The sequence below is a fragment of the Canis aureus genome, chromosome 16, assembly GCF_053574225.1.
Source record: "Canis aureus isolate CA01 chromosome 16, VMU_Caureus_v.1.0, whole genome shotgun sequence".
Classification (NCBI taxonomy): domain Eukaryota; kingdom Metazoa; phylum Chordata; class Mammalia; order Carnivora; family Canidae; genus Canis; species Canis aureus.
The window spans coordinates 17,511,688-17,530,046 of NC_135626.1; the positions used below are offsets into that span (position 1 = coordinate 17,511,688).

General features: G+C 37.5%; 1 protein-coding gene across 2 annotated transcripts in view; it reads right to left on the reverse strand.

Annotated features, from left to right (window-relative positions):
• Window positions 1-18,359, reverse strand: part of TAOK1 (TAO kinase 1) — a 158,824-nt gene that overhangs the window by 9,851 nt on the left and 130,614 nt on the right. For both annotated transcript variants that reach the window (XM_077851919.1, XM_077851918.1), the window contains exons 17-19: window positions 15,742-15,981; window positions 10,985-11,197; window positions 8,652-8,834 (exon numbers count right to left, since the gene is read on the reverse strand). In XM_077851919.1, the coding sequence (XP_077708045.1) occupies window positions 8,652-8,834; window positions 10,985-11,197; window positions 15,742-15,981 (636 nt within the window). The remainder of the gene's footprint in view (window positions 1-8,651; window positions 8,835-10,984; window positions 11,198-15,741; window positions 15,982-18,359) is intronic.

Genomic DNA, 18,359 nt, shown 5'->3' on the forward strand with positions numbered 1-18,359 from the left:
TATTTTATTTTTACTTAAAAATAAATAAAAACTAAAAAATTGTATGAAAAAATTTAAAGAGATGTACTGTAGAAATTGTACATAATTTATATTTTTAAAACGTGTAAGATCAGGGGTACCTCAGTTGGTTAAACATCTCCCTTCAGCTCAGGTCATGATCACAGGATCCAGCCCCACAGTGGGCTCCCTGATCAGCAGGATGTCTGCATCTCCCTCTCCATCTCCCTCTGCCCCTCGCCTCCACTTGTGCTCACTCGCTCTCTCAAATAAATAAAATCTTTTTAAAAATGTGTAAGTTCTTTTAATTAATCTGTTTGTTTGTTTGTTTGTTTATTTATTGAGAGACAGAGAGAGAGAGAGGCAGAGAGGCAGAGACACAGGCAGAGGGAGAAGCAGGCTCCATGCAGGAAGCCCGATATGGGACTTGATCCTGGGACTCCAGGATCACACCCCGGGTCAAAGGCAGGCGCTAAACTGCTGAGCCACCCAGGCATCCTAAGATCAAGTTCTTTTTAAAAATTAAAGATGTTTGTTTGTTATTTAATAAATAAATATGAAAAATAAATATGAAAAATATTATTTTTCATTTGCAGATAGTTGGGGTTACATTAGTTTCAGTTTTTTTTTTTATTTTTTTAAATTTATTTATTCATGATAGTCACACGGAGAGACAGAGAGAGGCAGAGACACAGGCAGAGGGAGAAGCAGGCTCTAAGCACTGGGAGGCCGATGTGGGATTCGATCCCGGGTCTCCAGGATCGCGCCCTGGGCCAAAGGCAGGCACCAAACCGCTGCGCCACCCAGGGATCCCTAGTTTCAGTTTAAAATCAAGTTGTTGTTGTTGTTGTTGTTTTTAAAATAGGCTCCATGTCCAACATGGGGCTTGAACTTGTGAACCTGAGATTAAGAGTCACATGTTGTAGGGGGATCCCTGGGTGGCTCAGCGGTTCAGCACCTGCCTTCAGACCAGGATGTGATCCTGGAGTCCCGGGATCGAGTTCCACATCAGGCTTCCTGCATGGAGCCTGCTTCTCCCTCTGACTGTGTCTCTGCCTCTCTCTCTCTCTTTCTGTGTATCTCATGAATAAATAAATAAAATCTTAAAAAAAAAAAAAAAGTCACATGCTGTACTGACTGACCCAACCTGACACCCCTAAAATCAAGTTCTTAAAAGCACCTGGCTGGCTCAGTCGGTTCATCACATGACTCCTGATCTCAGGGTCTTGAGTTCAAGCCCCATATTGGGCATGGAGCCTACTTAAAAAAAACAGAAAACAAAGGTAGTACTTCTATTGAAATAATAAATCAAGGCAATTATGATCAATACCTACTAATCCATTAAAGTTAAATGAGAAAGAAAAGGTGTAGGGGGAAACTAGCCTTATCAGATATCCCATAATGTCACTCTAATAAAATAAATATAAAGGACACCTGGGTGGCTCAGTCGGTTGAGCATCTGACTCTTGGCTTTGGCTCAGGTTGTGGTCTTAGGGTCATAAGATCCAGTCCCACACTGGGCTCTGCACTCAGTGCAGAGTCTGCTTGGGATTCTTTCTCCCTCTGCTCCTACTGCTTGTGCTTGCTCTCTTTCTCTCTCTCAGAAATAAATCAATCTTAAAATAAATACGGTACTGGTGCAAAATACTTAGTGAAACAGAATGAAGATCTCAGTTTGTAGGCTTGCATTTATTTATGATTTGACTTGTTTATTTGAGAGAGAAAGAAAATTAGTAGGGGAGTGGCAGGCAGGGGGAGACAGAGAAGAATCCCTGCTGACCAGGGAGGCTGATGTGGGGCTCAATCCCAGGACTTTGAAATAATGACCTGAACCGAAGGGAGACAATGGACTGAGCCACCCAGACACCTCTTTGTAGGCAGCAAGACAAAAGCCGTAATTAGTTTAATGGGAGAAACAAACAGCACAAGCACATTTGGCCAATATCTGGAAGGAAATGGGAATAGAATTCCATCCTACACTACATTCCAGATAGACCAAAACTTTAAGTGAAAGCAAACAAAAAAACTAAAAAGTTTTCATTGAAAAGTTAGGAGATTTTATATAGCTAAAAATTCATAGTTGAATAGCCATGATAATCAGTTCTGGAAAACTGAAAGTATTACAAATAAATACAGCTGATTGTATATATAATTTTTTAAATATTAAAAATACATAAAGTCAAGACTATGAAAAAAGTTGGGGATTTTTTAAAAAAAGATTTTATTTATTTATTCATGAGAGACAAGAGAGAGGCAGAGACATAGGCAGAGGGAGAAGCAGGCTCCCTGCAAGGAGCCACTGAGCCACCCAGGCATCCACAAGTTGGAGGATTTTATGAATGATCATACTGACAAAACCTGAACACCCTGATCAATATTAATATCACTTAAAGGGCAGCCCCAGTGGCTCAGCGGTTTAGCGCCGCCTTCAGCCCAGGGCCTGATCCTGGCGATCTGGGATGGAGTCCCATGTCGGGCTCCCTGCATGGAGCCTGTTTCTCCCTCTGCCTGTGTCTCTACCTCTCTGTGTGTGTGTGTGTCTCTCATGAATAAATAAATAAAATCTTAAAAAAAAAAATCACTTAAAGGTGGCATAGTTAGACATTATGTATCTCTTGATGTGATGCAACAGGAAGTACACTATAACCCTTATGACAATTCCCTGCAAAATTTTTTAAAGAAAAGAAAAAGTTTAATCTAAATATAATCACGCCTCTAGACCTAATTACCAGTTTACAGGAAATATGAAATAAAGAAGAGAGGACTACATTAAATGACACTATGAAGATGAAATAAGCCAAATCCGTAAGTGAGAATTCCTACGGAACAAATGATCCAATCCTCAATTAAAAAAAAAAAAAAAAAGGTGGACAGGGATCAGTTATAGACTAAAAAACTTAAAAGATAATTAGCTAAAATGTAATATCTGGACTTAACCAATCCAAATAAACCAACTTAAGACATTTTTGGAATCAAATGGTGGTATGCTGAAATTTCTTCCTCACCTCCTGCCTCTACCACAAAATTGTATATGTGGAGCAGGGGGATAGATAAGAAAAATTTAGCAAAATATTGGTAACTATTGAAGCTGGGTGGTTAAGTACTTGGGGGTTGCACTGTACTAATGCCTCCTACTTCTGTATACGTTTGAAAATTTCCATGATCGGGGCACCTGGGTGGCTCAGTGGTTGAGTGTCTTCCTTTGGCTTGGGTCTGATTCCAGGGTCCTGGGATTGAGTCCCACATGAGGCTCCCTATGGGGAGCCTTCTTCTCCCTCTACCTCTCTCTCTCTCTGGGTCTCTCATGAATAAATAAAATCTTAAAAAAACTTCCATGATAAAAAGTTTTTTAAAAATAAGAAATAATTTAAAAAGGAGCATTAAATCAGTTATCAAGGTTGTTGAGGATTTAAACCAATACTTATTGCTCTCTGCAGAAATCGAACTCAACAAATGAGTTTAGTTTTTATGTATCAAGTTTTCAGAAGTTCCAATTTTTTAAAAAAAATATGAAGTTTCGCAGAGGAGACACATGCAAATAAAAAGTCCTAATAGAATGTGGTAAGACATAATAACAGATTAACAAGGTATAGCAGAAATAAAAAGAGATGGAGTGATTGACTCTATAAAGGAGAAAGATAAGTGTAAATAAAGTATTCCCAGAGGAGGTGGCAGAGACTGGATTGTGAAGGAAGAATACAAGTTTACCAGGAAGAGAAAGGGAAGGAAAAAATATTTTCAGCCAAGGGAACATGTGCAAAGACATGGGAAAATGATAAGTATTTTGGCCAGAACAGATTCCAGTAAGGAGAGTTTGAAAATTATTGAAAGGGGGTGCCTGGGTGGCTCAGTGGTTGAGAGTCTGCCTTTGGTTCAGGGTGTGCTCATGGGATCTGGGATCGAGTCCCACACTGAGCTCCCTGTATGGAACCTGGTTCTCCTTCTCTGCCTGTGTCTCTGCCCCCCACCTCTGTCTCTCATGAATAAATAAAATCTTTAAAAAAAAAGAAATTATTGAATTTTCTAGGTACTAAAGTGTTACAAAGTTTTAGAGTGAGCGTTTTATGTGAAGGCTGAAGAACTTAAGATTAGACAAGAGTGCTTTTGAGGGAAAGACATCAAAATTGCTAACTGTGGTGATTTCTTTTTTTTTTTTTTTTTTAAAGGAGTCCCCAAGGCTCCTTTTTTTTTTTTTTTTAATTTTTATTTATTTATGATAGTCACACAGAGAGAGGGAGAGAGAGGCAGAGATACAGGCAGAGGGAGAAGCAGGCTCCATGCATCGGGAGCCCGACGTGGGATTCGATCCTGAGTCTCCAGGATCGTGCCCTGAGCCAAAGGCAGGCGCCAAACCGCTGCGCCACCAGGGATCCCAAACTGTGGTGATTTCTGAGTGGTGGGACTACAGACATTTTTTTTAAAAAGATTTATTTATTTATTTATTTATTTATTTATTTATTTATTTATTTATGATAGACATAGAGAGAAAGAGAGAGGCAGAGACACAGGAGGAGGGAGAAGCAGGCTCCATGCAGGAGCCTGATGTAGGACTCGATCCCAGGTCTCCAGGACCAGGCCCTGGGCTGCAGGTGGTGCTAAACTGCTGCACCACCGGGGCTCCCCTGACTACAGACATTTTAATTTCTATTTATGCTTTTCTAAACTTGTCAAGCTTTTTTTTCTGTAAAGATTTTTATTTTTTAAGTAATCTCAATACCCAATATGGAGCTCAAACTCACAACCCTGTGATCAAGAGGTACATGTTCTCATGACTAAGCCAGCCAAGTGCCCCTTAAACTTATCAAGTTTTAAGAAAAATGATTGTGTATTTAATAAAATAAATGTTCACTTTTAATAATTACATATAAAATCCTATAAATCCATATAAAAAGAATTTACGTATCTCTAGGGATTCAAAGAACTTCAAATTTATCTTTTAACTATTTTTAATGTAAAACTTAAAAAAATCCACTTACTAAAAGCATTTAATTCAAGGGATCTAATTAATGATGGGAATGTGCTGAGTATATAACTGATCTGAATGTCTTGCATATTGTCTGAAGGAAATTCGTGACAAAAATATTAAACACTAATGCTTATCAACCTTTTATGTAGTATGCATTCAGTTTTGTTTGCTGATTAGTATTGTCATTTAAGAAACTCAGAACATTTTTCAATAATATAAAAATGAAACTAAGATTTATGATGGGCTACATTAATTCCTATTTCTTTTAAAACCTGTGACTTTAAAAAATTAAAATTATAAATAAACAAACATAAAACCTGTGACTTAGTTTTTGTAAATTAGAAAAGTGGCTTCACTGGGTTGATAAGAGTTACTGTAATTAAGACTTTTGAGAGGATCTTCCAGCCAATTTCCTTTGAAATCAAATTCGGTATTTTTGTATGAATATTTTCAGTTCCACAAAGAAAGGTCCTAAAAAGTGTTCTAATTGCCAATTCTTACTTAAAAACTACCAACTATGTTATTGATGCTGTAAAATATTGAGAGAAAACTAAATGAAATAATTAAAAAAAAAGCCCACTTATACTTTGGAGATACTACCACTTTTCATGCATGTATAAAATTCACATGGGATTTAACATTTTTCTTTCATTTTTATTTTTTTTAAAGATTTTATTTATTTATTCATGAGAGACACAGAGAGGGAGAGAGAGAGAGGCAGAGACACAGGCAGAGGGAGAAGCAGGCTCCATGCAGGGAGCCTGATATGGGACTCGATCCTGGATCTCCAGGATTAGACCCTGGGCTGAAGGCGGCACTAAACCGCTGAGCCACCTGGGCTGCCCCCGAAAACAATTTTTTTAAACAGAATTATTATTCATCTATAAACAACTAATGTTCACTCAGATTCCATCTGTATTTTCAGACGGCTGCTTCCTTTCTGTACAACCAGTAAATACAAGGTACAGAAAAATAGCTGTTAAAACTTTTCAAAGTTTTTATAGGGAAGGTACATGGATTTGGCAGTTGCCAACTGATTCAAACTGCTTCACAGTCATGCCCTTCATTTGAAATGTAACCATTAGCCCTAAAAATCAAGCAGCAACTCAAAGCACTACAGATTATCATCCTATTGTTTTTTAAATTATTTTTAATACTAAATAATCGTTAGTATTTTCCATTATCCAAAGTAATATTTAAAAAAGTAAAGTAGAAAAAAGAACAAATCTACTGTATTAAATAGCCACTAACATTCTTTCAATTCACTATAAGTGTAATTTGTCTTTTTGATTTCATTCAATACATCATAAGCATTTCCCCATATTAATACTGTCTTTGTAGCCATCATTTAAATGGCTGAGCAAGATTTCATTGGCTTAGCCATAATTACTTAATTATATCTCTATTTAGATGGTTAGGTGATTTTTTTTCCCAAGCTTTTATTTAAATTCCAGTTAGTTAACATAGAGTGTAATATTAGTTTTAGGTGTAGAATTTAGTGATTCATCACTTATATATATACAACACCGGATATATCACAAGTGCACTTAATCCTCATCACTCATTTAACCCATTTCCCCCACTGACCTGCCCACTTCCCCTCCAGTAACCAAAATGGTTAGATATTTTAAACCATTATAAAATGTTATAACGACCATTTATATGCATAATTTTCCCTGTATTTTGGATTTCCTTAGGCCAAATTCTAAAAGTCTCAAATGCTTAACAATTCAAAGCTCAATATATACATCCAAATTGCTTTTCAAAATGCATTTACAGTGTATGAGAGTACCACTGTACCTTCTCCAGTGGGTATCAGTTTTAAACAGGCTTTGTAGAACATGTAGACTTTGGTTCATATATTGAAAAAAGACTGTACCTAAGATACTAATTAGCACTGTTTAAATTCTGAACCACTAGATGGAGCTAAAAATACAAATACATTTTAATAGTACCAATATTTCTCCCGATATTATTTCTAAAATATTATAGATTATCCTTTTAGATAATTTTGAAGCATAAGAGACAGAACTTCGGACTGAATTTTAAATGTTCAAATTGGAATCACATTTATAAAATCTGAAAAACTAGATTTAAAAAAAAAATTTATGTATCTTTCTCACCTTGAATGAGAAACGTAACGGAGATAATTTTTAGAGCCAAATAACTCTCAAAGAAGCTAGAGTAATAAAAGACAGCTGTCCTGGGAAATAGTAACATCTTAGTTATGTGAATTTTTTTAATATGAGAAGACACTGTATTTTTATCCAGAAACAATGACAACTTTCATTAGGCAAGACTATTAGGCAAATATTCATTTACAATGGACCTAAGACAATACCAGCTATTGGGAACTATGGCTCAGGAATTCTTCTTTTTTTTTTTTTTTTTAATATTTATTTATTTATTTATGAGAGAGAGAGAGAGAGAGAGAGAGGCAGAGACACAGGAGGAGGGAAAAGCAGGCTCCATGACGGGATCATGCCCTAGGCCAAAGGCAGGCGCTAAACTGCTGAGCCACCCAGGGATCCCATGGCTCAGGAATTCTTTTTTTGTTTGTTTGCTTTTTTCTTTGGCTCAGGAATTCTTTTTTTTTTTTTTTTAATTTTTATTTATTTATGATAGTCACACACACACACACAGAGAGAGAGAGAGAGAGAGAGAGAGGCAGAGACACAGGCGGAGGGAGAAGCAGGCTCCATGCACTGGGAGCCCGACATGGGTTTCGATCCCGGGTCTCCAGGACCGCGCCCCGGGCCAAAGGCAGGTGCTAAACCACTGTGCCACCCAGGGATCCCTGGCTCAGGAATTCTTAAACATAGCTTTGAATCCTGAATATTCTACTACAGTTGACCCTTGAACAGCATGAGTTTGAACTACATGTTTCTCCTTACATGTGATTTTTTTCCAATACAGTAAAATACTGTAAATGTATGTTCTCTTCTCTAGCTTACTATATTGTAAGAAGACAGTATGTAATACATATAACATACAAAATATGTGTTAATTGACTATGTTATTTGTAAGGCTTCTGGTCACTTTTATACAGGAAGAAAAGTTAATGCAAATTTCAACCGGACAGGTTGTCACAGCCCCTAACCCCCACATTGTTCAAGGATCAACTATGCTTCTAACAACAAATAGTGTCCTCTTTAATGTCTTAAAAATCTGCCCATCATTCTTTCCCCCCAAACACACTCATACTCACACACACAATTTTACTATCTTAAAGGATGAAATGAATTTGGGGATTCTAGTTCGATTCTTTAATATATCTGACAAAGAATAAGTAAATATAAATAAGGCAATTACTAACATTCTTTTTCTTTACTATCCAAGTTTTTCTCCAATCTCCCTAGAGTGAGGTACATAAAATAAGTGAGAATCACAATGCTAGAGCTACTCTCTCCCAATTCATATAATTCCATATTCCTTCCTCTAGCAATTACTACTTATATTTCCCCTTGATGTTTAGTACTCAATAATTATAAGGTTCATTACTGAATCAATAATTTTTTTTTGAATCAATAATTTTAAAGAAAAAGAAAAACACTACCAAAACTAGAATTAAGGAAGCACAGTATTGTGAAAACAATCTAATGCCACCTATCAATATGAAAAAATATTTATAGAATGCTTCTGCTGAAAGCAAACACTAGCACAATTACCTTCCTCGTATTACTTATACCTTTTGTTCTAAGAGTGCCCTGCGGAGAGAGACCCTCTGTTCAAGTTCTCGAAGCTCTCGATCATGTTGTGCCTCGGCTTGCATCTTGATTTTGCTCTGATATGCATTCAACAGCTCCAGTTCCTGCTGCAGCTGCATCTTCAAAACCTGGCACTCTGCTTCCTGTGCTTCATCCAAACGTAGCTGAAAGAGAGAAAGAAAATATCCTGTGAGTTATCTATCCCTTACCTTACGGAAAACAGGAGGTGAGAAAAGACAGACTATTCTCTTTTGTAGGATACACAATTGTTCTTTCTCTCTCATGCCTCGGAGTAAACATCTCTGAAAAGGAAGGCCTAGTAATCACTGATGGCATTAGGAAGATAAAACTATCATGAGCTCTCTGGAGGATGCCTTAAAAACCACATTTTTCTTAAGAAAAAATCTAGAATATGATCAGATGATATAAGACTCTGAATACTTTCTCTCCAATAGAAATAACTATAGCATAGGGACCAGCAAACAGCCTGCTGGCCGAATCTGGGCAGTTGCCTGGGTTTTTTTGTTTTTACTTTTTTATACACTCTACTAGTTAAGAACGGTTGTTTTTTTTTTTTTTTTTTTTTTAAGATTTATTTATTTGGGGAGCCTGGGTGGCTCAGCTGGTTAACATTTTGCCTTTGGTTAGGGTCATGATCCTGAAGTCCCAGGATCTAGCCCCACATCAGGCTCCCTGCTCAGTGAGGAGTCTGCTTCTCTCTCTCCCTCGATTCCTTCCCTGCCTGTGCTCTCTCTCTCAAATAAGTAAATAAAATCTTAAAAAAAAAATTATTGGGACACCTGGGTGGCTCAGTGGTTGAGCATCTGCCTTTGGCTCAGGGCGTGATCCCACAGTCCCCGGATCGAGTTCCGCATTGGGCTCCCTGCATGGAGCCTGCTTCTCCCTCTGCCTATGTGTCTGCCTGCCTCTCTCTCTCTGTCTCTCATGAATAAATAAATAAAATCTTAAAAAAATATAATAAAATAAAAAAAAATTTTTTTAATTTATTTGTCCTAAAGAAAGAGGGAGAGAGCACGAGAGGGAGGTGCAGAGGGAGAGGGAGAGAGAATCCAAAGCAGACTCCTCATTGAGCTCAGAGCCCGACAGGGGGCTCAATCTCATGACCCCAAGACCACGACCTCAGCCAAAATCAAGAGTTGGAGGCTTAAACAACTGTGCCACCCAGGCACCTCAAGAATGGTTTTTACATTTGAAATAATCTTTTAAATGGCTATATAAGTACCCACATGGTATCTTCAATTTTGCCTCCTGCCCTACAAACTCTAAAATATTTACTATCTGGCTCTTTAAGAAAATGTTTACAAAACTTATATAGAAAATATTTTGGGGTCCTTGGGTGGCTCAGTTGATTAAATGCTCAACTCCTGGTTTTGGCTCTGGTCATGGTATCAGGGTCATGGGATCCAGCCATAAGTGTGACTCCACACTCAGTAGGGAGTCTTCTTTTTTCCCCTCTCTCTGCCTTTCTCCACCCACCTACCACCTGCACTCTCTCCCTAAAATAAATAAATAAATCTTTAAAAGTATTTCATGTTTTTTATTTAAAGATTTTATTTATTCAGTCATGAGAGACACATAAAGAGAGACCGCCACTGGCAGAGGGAGAAGCAAGCAGGCTCCATGCAAGGAGCCCGATGTGGGACTTCATCCAAGGAATCTGGGATCACGCCCTGAGTCCAAGGTAGACGCTCAACCGCTGAGCCACTCAGGCGTCCCTTTAAAAATATTTCATATTTATAATTAAATGTGACCATCTGAATTCTAAATACAGTACTACTTTTTTCTACTACCTAACAAGGCTGCTGCTCCAATCTTGACATGTTATTGGGGTAAGTGTTAAACACCTGAGGAGCACTGGCAGAGAGCCTGTTTAAAACTTCAGGTCTAAATGTATCAATGAGAATTCTATATCCACATGCATGCTTCTAAGCAATGCTCAGAACAGGAAGACTATGGACCATCACCACTATTTCCAAGCTGCAGGAGAACTAGCATTTCTTTTTTTTAAGATTTTATTTATTTATTTATGAGAGACAGAGAGAGAGAGAGAGAGAGAGAGAGGCAGAGACACAGGCAGAGGGAGAAGCAGGTCCCATGCAGGGAGCCTGACGTGGGACTCAATCCCAGGTCCCCAGGATCAGGCCCTGGGCTGAAGGCAGCGCTAAATCACTGAGCCACCCAGGCTGCCCAGAACTATCATTTCTAATTAGCATTTTAATTGCTGGGATTTCATTGCTGTAGAAGGGAAAGGAGCACTAACTAAATTTATTTTGCCTAAATAAAACAAACTCACAGCTTGTGTGGAGAGCATTTCATTAATGCTGTGGTCATACTGCTCAGCCAAGATGGCTAACTTCCGGGTCTGCTCCTCCTTGAGTCGTTTCAGAACAGCCTTGTGCTCACTCTTTGGTGTCGTCTCCAATAGGTGATTTCTTAATGCTTTATACTGTCTGGTTTGAATTTTGCAGGTGTCCTGAAACTGCTTTTTTATTTGGAGTTCTTTAGACTAGGAAGAAAAAAATAGATGCATGTAATTTTTAATATATGGCATTTGGTATACCTTAGGCTTACATTAAAACAAATGCTACCAGGAAAACAGGAGAAGAAAAACAAAAAGGTCAGATCATAAGGTTGCAGTTACTTTTGCACTTAGCTATTGGGTCACACCACTAGATTCTACGCATTTTTTAAACAAATGTCTAATTAAAAAAATTAAAATATCAATAATCTCACTTATCACAGGACTTAAAGCAATAGTTATTATTTTGTTAGAAATTTAGTGACCTAAGTAAATATTAAAATTAGCTTTACCATGTATATTGATGACAGAAAATTAAATTTCTTCTCATGCATTTAGTAGCCAGACAATATCTGAGACACTTTGCTTCAATTTCTTTTAATAATAATCTTAACTCTAACTACATACTGTATAACAGATCCCACAAAAGCAGGGCATTAGTAACTGACTAATATTGTTATTTATAGTTAATTTTCCTTTTTACCTGAAACTAGGTAGAAACACACTTAGTAATGGTTTATGCTTTAATACCATAAGCAAAAACCTGAAAGTCAGTCAGGTTAACTCATCTTTTAAAGGTCAAACAAAAGTTATGGGGCAAGGGAGAGGACAACTTCCTTGGGAGTGATAAGCTACATAAATATATTTTTTAAAGGTTTTATTTATTTATTCATGAGACACACACACACACACACACAGAGGCAGGGACACAGGCAGAGGGAGAAGCAGGCTCCATGCAGGGAGCCAGATGTGGAACTCGATCCCTGGTCTCCAGGATCACGCCCTGGGCCGAAGGCAGCGCTAAACCACTGAGCCACCCGGGCTGCCCTACATAAATATTTCTGAGATAAAATAATTGAGCCCAGAGACAGTTTTGGCTTTAATTTTTGTTAATCACAGGTTATTCTATGAACTCAGGTTTTAGCACAATTTGATAAGATGAGATATAATTCTAGAAAGTATATTGGGTCTGTAAGTGAGAATATATTTATTTACTCCACTAAGGCAGAACCTACACTTGAAATTATTTTACCTTAATGTAAATACTGCCAGATATTGATTAGTTGCTTCAGTATGCAACATATGTACATATTACCAAAGTAAAACACTTGTCAAGGAACTAGTTATTATTCACCACCCCTTGTAATACTACAACATCAAATAGACTTTTCCATATTTCATACCAACTGAGGCACTAGATCATAGTCATAATACTTTATTCTGTGAAGGGTCAAGAATTGTCCAACTAGAAAGAGAAACTCTGGGTTTAATTATGCTTTGTAGCACTACACTTAAATACTGTCCTTGGTTAACAAAATTCTTCCTTTAACTTTAACTTTAACAAAAGTTAGCTAGGAATGAAACAATGAAATTTAGACATTCTCTCCTGTCTCTGTATAACATTCACTCTTTTAAAAAGTTCTTATTTTGGGTATCGCTGGGTGGCTCAGTGGTTTGGCGCCTGCCTTTGGCCCGGGGCACGATCCTGGAGTCGCGGGATGGAGTCCCGCCTCATGCTCCTGGCATGGAGCCTGCTTCTCCCTCTGCCTGTGTCTCTGCTTCTCTCTCTCTCTCTCCCTATGTCTATCATGAATAAATAAATAAAATCTAAAAAAAAAAAAGTTCTTATTTTTAAAATATGCTACCAAGAAAACTGTAATCATTCCATATCATTAGCCTAAAGAGAAAAAAGAACTTGAAAAATTTTTTTCAACAAGAGTTAACACTTATACCTAAGAATAAACTATATCCCTCAATAGTTAACCCAAGTGAAAACAAAAACAAAGTTACAGTTGTTTCTCTTCACTTATACTCATTTAACACTATTATCTGGATAGCAGATGAAGAAACGTATTTAGGCAATACGTATTTACCCAACTCATTCTACAGAAATGACACACTAACATAAGTGCTCAAACTAAAGTCCCCCTACTCCCCATTAAAGTCTTGAAGGAAGTTGGAAGACACAACTATTAAGACTTAAGCAAATAAAAATGGGATGACTTGGGAGTTAAAATATAGACTATTTTCTTTAAGCAAGGAGATGGATATACATAATTCAGAGGAACATCATGATTTTCTTCCCTACAAAAGTAACAGAACAATTTCCTTTATGGAAAATCTTGAGATCACTGGTCATCAAAGGAGGCATTCTAAATCATTTAAAGTCTGAGTATGATTGTGAAATATTATTGCTCTGCTCACTTTTTGTATAGTATCTGCATAAATTAAATACAGTGTTTACAAGCTTTCAAACCAAAAAGGTTCCAACAAGAGGAAACAGAAAGGAAGGCTTAAACATCAAACAACCACCTATTTCAAGTCTTAGAGAAATACAATCATACTAGATTTATGGTATGACTATAGAAAACTAACAAGCTTTCAGTTTGGTTTACTTCTGGGTACTGTTGACTTTATAACAATAATTAATCTTACAGACATGTTGTTTAAAAAATCTTTTGGTGGGAAATTGTTCTGTATCCATAAGAGTATATATTTTCTTCATTACAAAGACAAAATAAATCTGAAAAATCATTATAATTCCAATTTTTCTAAGCAATGACTAAAAGTTACATGGGGAGTCAACATAAGCTAATCTAAATGATGCTAATTATTTTGAAGACATAACAAAGTAAAATTTTACCCCAGTTCACAAGTAAAGGGTAAACCATCTTAATTTTCCTTCTATATTTCATTCAAGATAGTCTTAGAATGGAGTTGCATGGGAATCAGAGTTACAATTGGATACAGTATAGATTCTAGATTTTAACACAGATTACCCCTGTTAATGAATTTCACTTCAGTTCAGGACAGTTAAAGACAAAGAACTATTTTATTTTATTTTATTTTTATTTTTTAAAGATTTTATTTACTCATGAGAGACACACACAGAGAGAGAGGCAGAGACATAGGCAGAGGGAGAAGCAAGCTCCATGAAGGGAGCCTGACGTGGGACTCGGTCCCGAGTCTCTACGATCATGCCCTGGGCTGAAGGCGGTGCTAAACCGCTGGGCCACCGGGACTGCCCTACTTTTTTTTTTTAAAGATTTTGTTTACTTATTCATGAGAGACACAGAAAGAGAGAGAGAGAGAGAGAGAGAGAGAGAGAGGCAGAGACACAGGCAGAGGGAGAAGCAGGCTCCATGCAGGGAGCCCGACGTGGGACTCAATCCTGGGTCTCCAGGATCACACCCTGGGCCGAAGGCAGCACTAAACCGCTGGGCCACCGGGGCTGCCCAAAGAACAGTTTTATGGTTAAATTATCAAATAAAAGCCGTAAAGTTTGTTTGTTTATTTATTTATTTATTTAACATTTAGGTTTTTTTTTTTTTTTTTTAATTTATTGATTCATGAGCGAGAGAGGGAGAGAGGCAGAGAGGGAGAGATACAACAGGCCAAGGAAGAAGCAGGCTCCATGCAGGGAGCCTGATGTGGGACTCGATCCCGGGTCTCCAGGATCACACCCTGGGCTGAAGGTGGCGCTAAACCGCTGCGCCACCAGGGCTGCCCAAAAGCCGTAAAGTTTAAAAAGGAAATACTGTGGGATATGGGCCTTACTGGATGTAAATAAATGTTTAAAGTTTGCAGACATAAACAAATTAATTGAGGTACCAAACTACAGCCTATGCAGTGGATGGTTTTGCTGTTATTCACTAAGATTAATGTGATTGTATTCCTTCAAATATTTGTTACAAGTTATAAAATTTGAAAACCTCCTGGAATTGCTCTGGTTGACTCTGGGCTAGACCAACTGGCTAGAGAGACAAGGGAAGAGGGAAATCTTCAGAATACACTTTGGTATCTTTCAAATTTCATACTATGTAAATGAATTCCTGTATTCAAAGTAAGTATAAAATATAAAGTCCTTTGGTATTATATATCACCAATACTTGTCTTTACTTCTTTTTGTGAGGGAAGGCTATATAACAGCTTGCTCTACTCTGATGTGCTAATGAAAAAAAAAAGTATATATATCTCCCAACTACCTATGCTACAGTACCTACACTACCAAGCAAAGAAAGAAAGCAAGTGGACTGGGATAACACTGTGATAATTCCTTCATTTCTTTTAATATGTAAGTATAGACAATGAAGGGAGAGGGAATAAAGAGGCATTTTTTATTCACTGGCTTCTGTGCTGATTAAAAATGCAGTATCTTTTCTGGAAATAAATCATATTTAGAGTAAATAAGATTCTGAAATCATATTACTTGGAACAGCAGAGAGAAGACTACAGGTTAGCATGTTGACGTGTTAACTGTAATAACGGCATTGGACATTTGAGTACATTTAAAATAAGAATTCTGATTCTTATTTACGGCACATCCCACAGTTAAAAGTTTTCCTAATGAGAAATACATAAGCAAAAAGTCTACAGCTATGGACACTCCACATTAAAACTAACCAAATATTCTTAAAATGAAAAGAAAAAAGTCTATTCATTTTATGTCAGACCTCTGTCTTAGACCTTTACTGTTTACATGAATGCCTTTTATCTCTTCCTTTTTATCAAGAACTTTAGGTTAAAGGTACCTTCAGACTCTTAGGCTGTTGTCGAACCTCCATGACATGCTTTCGCCTTAGTTCTCGTTCTCTTCGCTTGTTATATTCCAGCTGGTTTGTCAGCTCAGTTTGATGCTGTAATCTGATCAACTCACAGCGCATCTTCTGAATTGTATTGAGGTGACGGAACTCCAGTTCTTGCATGGATTCATGCTGTCGCAGTAGCATGGCATGTTCTAAGTCCTTTTGAGTCTGCCTTTTATTTAACTCCTAATCCATAACACAAAAGACAAAGGAATAATACTGTTGTATGATGCCAGGAAAAAAAATCCTAAGAAACAGAATAACCAGGAAATAGATGTAATTCTCTGATTCAATAATGGCTACATAGTAAGTATGAGAGTTTCATAATATTTATTGTAGTAAATCAACAATTAGCACAAATGCTGTTCATTTACTATTCACTAACACTGCTTTATGCAAAAAGCTTAAAAGCTATCAAATCTATCTCGAGAGGTTACTGTCCTTCCCTCTTTCCTTTCTTTCTTGTTTCCTACTTTTATATTTGAAGAGGGTTCAAAGTCATCCTTTGAATTTTTTAAGAGTATATTACGAGGAGCATACCCAATATAGTGTAGTGGTTAAGAACATAGACTGTAGAGCTAGGCTGCCTGTATTCTATTTTTTTTTAAAAAGACTTATTTATTTGTGAAAGAGAGAGAGAGACAGAGAGGAGAGAGAGAGACAGAGAGAGAGGAGAGAGAGAGAGAGAGAGCGGTTTAGCGTCTAGGAGAGAGAGAGAGAGAGAGAGAGTGCGCGCATCCGTGCAGCAAGGAGGGGGAGAGGGAGGAGAGAGTGTCCCAAGTAGACTCCGAGATAAGCATGAAGCCTTCTCCGGGCTTGATCTCATAACCCTGAGATCACAACCTGAGCTGAAATCAAGAGTCAGATGCTTAACTGACTGTGCCACCCAAGTGCCCCGAGGCTGTCTGTATTCTAAATCCTAGCTCTGCTGTTTATGAGCAGCAAATCCTTAGGTGAGTCATTTAAACTCTCTGCTTCAGGGGCATCTAGGTGTCTCAGTGGGTGAGCATCTGCCTTTGCCTCAGGTCGTGACTGTGGGGTCCTGAGATCGAGTCATCTAGGGAGCCTCCTTCTCCCTCTGCCTATTTCTCTGCCTGTGTCTCTCATAAATATAAACAAACAAACAGACAAATAAATAAAATCTTTTAAAAAGATTAAATTAGGGATGCCTGGGTGGGCTCAGCGGTTGGTTGCCTGCCCTCAGCTCAGGTCGTGATCTCGGGATCCGAGATAGAGTTCCTCATTGGGCTCCTGGTGGGGAGACTGCTTCTCCCTCTGCCTGTGTCTCTGCCTGCCTCTCTCTCTCTCTCTCTCTCTGTCTCTCATGAATAAATGAATATATCTTTAAAAAAAAAAGATCATATTAAATTAAAAACTAAACTCTCTGCTTCAGCTTCATCACTTTTCAAATGGAGATAATATAGTTATTTCATAGATTTAATGTGAGGATGAAATAAGTTCATAAATAGGCCTCACTCAGAATAATACTGAGCACATCATGCTTGATACATTTTTTTCAGATTAAAAAGAACAAGTGAAAAAAAAACCAAACAAACAACAAGTGTACACCCCCCACCCCACGCAGTCAAAATCAAAGTTGCCTCCTTTGCCTCTGCAAACTATTTCTCCAGAGGCCAACAGTATGGTGCAAAAGCTTCCCAAAATTACCCCCATGCTTATCGTGACATGTCTATTATACAAAACATACAGTTTTAATACTGAATATCAATATACGTTATAGACATGTAATATGCTTTCTTCAACTAAAAATATAATGGACATATATCCCAACCAGATCAGTACATAAAGGACTTTTTAAGTTTCAATAGTAAGCTTCTGCTTTACAATTCTATAATTTTTCCATTCTTTTGCTTTAAGTAAATTTTCAGGCAATACTCATGCATGATGCATCATATAATCATATTATTATTTCTTTAAGATACAGTTCCAGAAGTGGATTTGGTGGGTAAAAATATAGGTGTATATTAAGTTTTACAAACTACCACTGGGGGCACCTGGGTGGCTCAGTTAAGCCTCCGACTTTTGATTTCAGCTCAGGTCATGATCCTGATCGGCGTCGTGAGATCAAGTCTGGGTTGGGCTCTGCACTGGGTGTGAAGCCTGCTTAGATTGTCTCACTATTTCTCCCTCTGCTCCTACCCTCCTCATGCTCTCTCTAAAAATAAATAAATAAAAAAGCTATTGCTGAATTATGCTCCAAAGAGGCAGTATTAGTTTATACTTATCAACACTACCCAACTCTCCATGTTACCAGCCTTTTAAATAATTCTTATCTAATTGATACAACTGTTTTAACTCAAAATTCTAATAATTATTACTGAATTTGAACAGTTGTGCTATACTTAAAGCTTATTTTATGCCACCTTGGAAATAAATTTATCTATGTTCATAGGTGTCCCTGATAATAAAAATAATCATTTTCATTGTGATGAGAGTTTCCACATTTGCCTAGTTAATAATTACATGATTATAACAATGTTAAATGGTAACACACAATTCATGGCACTCACTTCAGATCAGAAGGCATAAATTATCCAATTAAT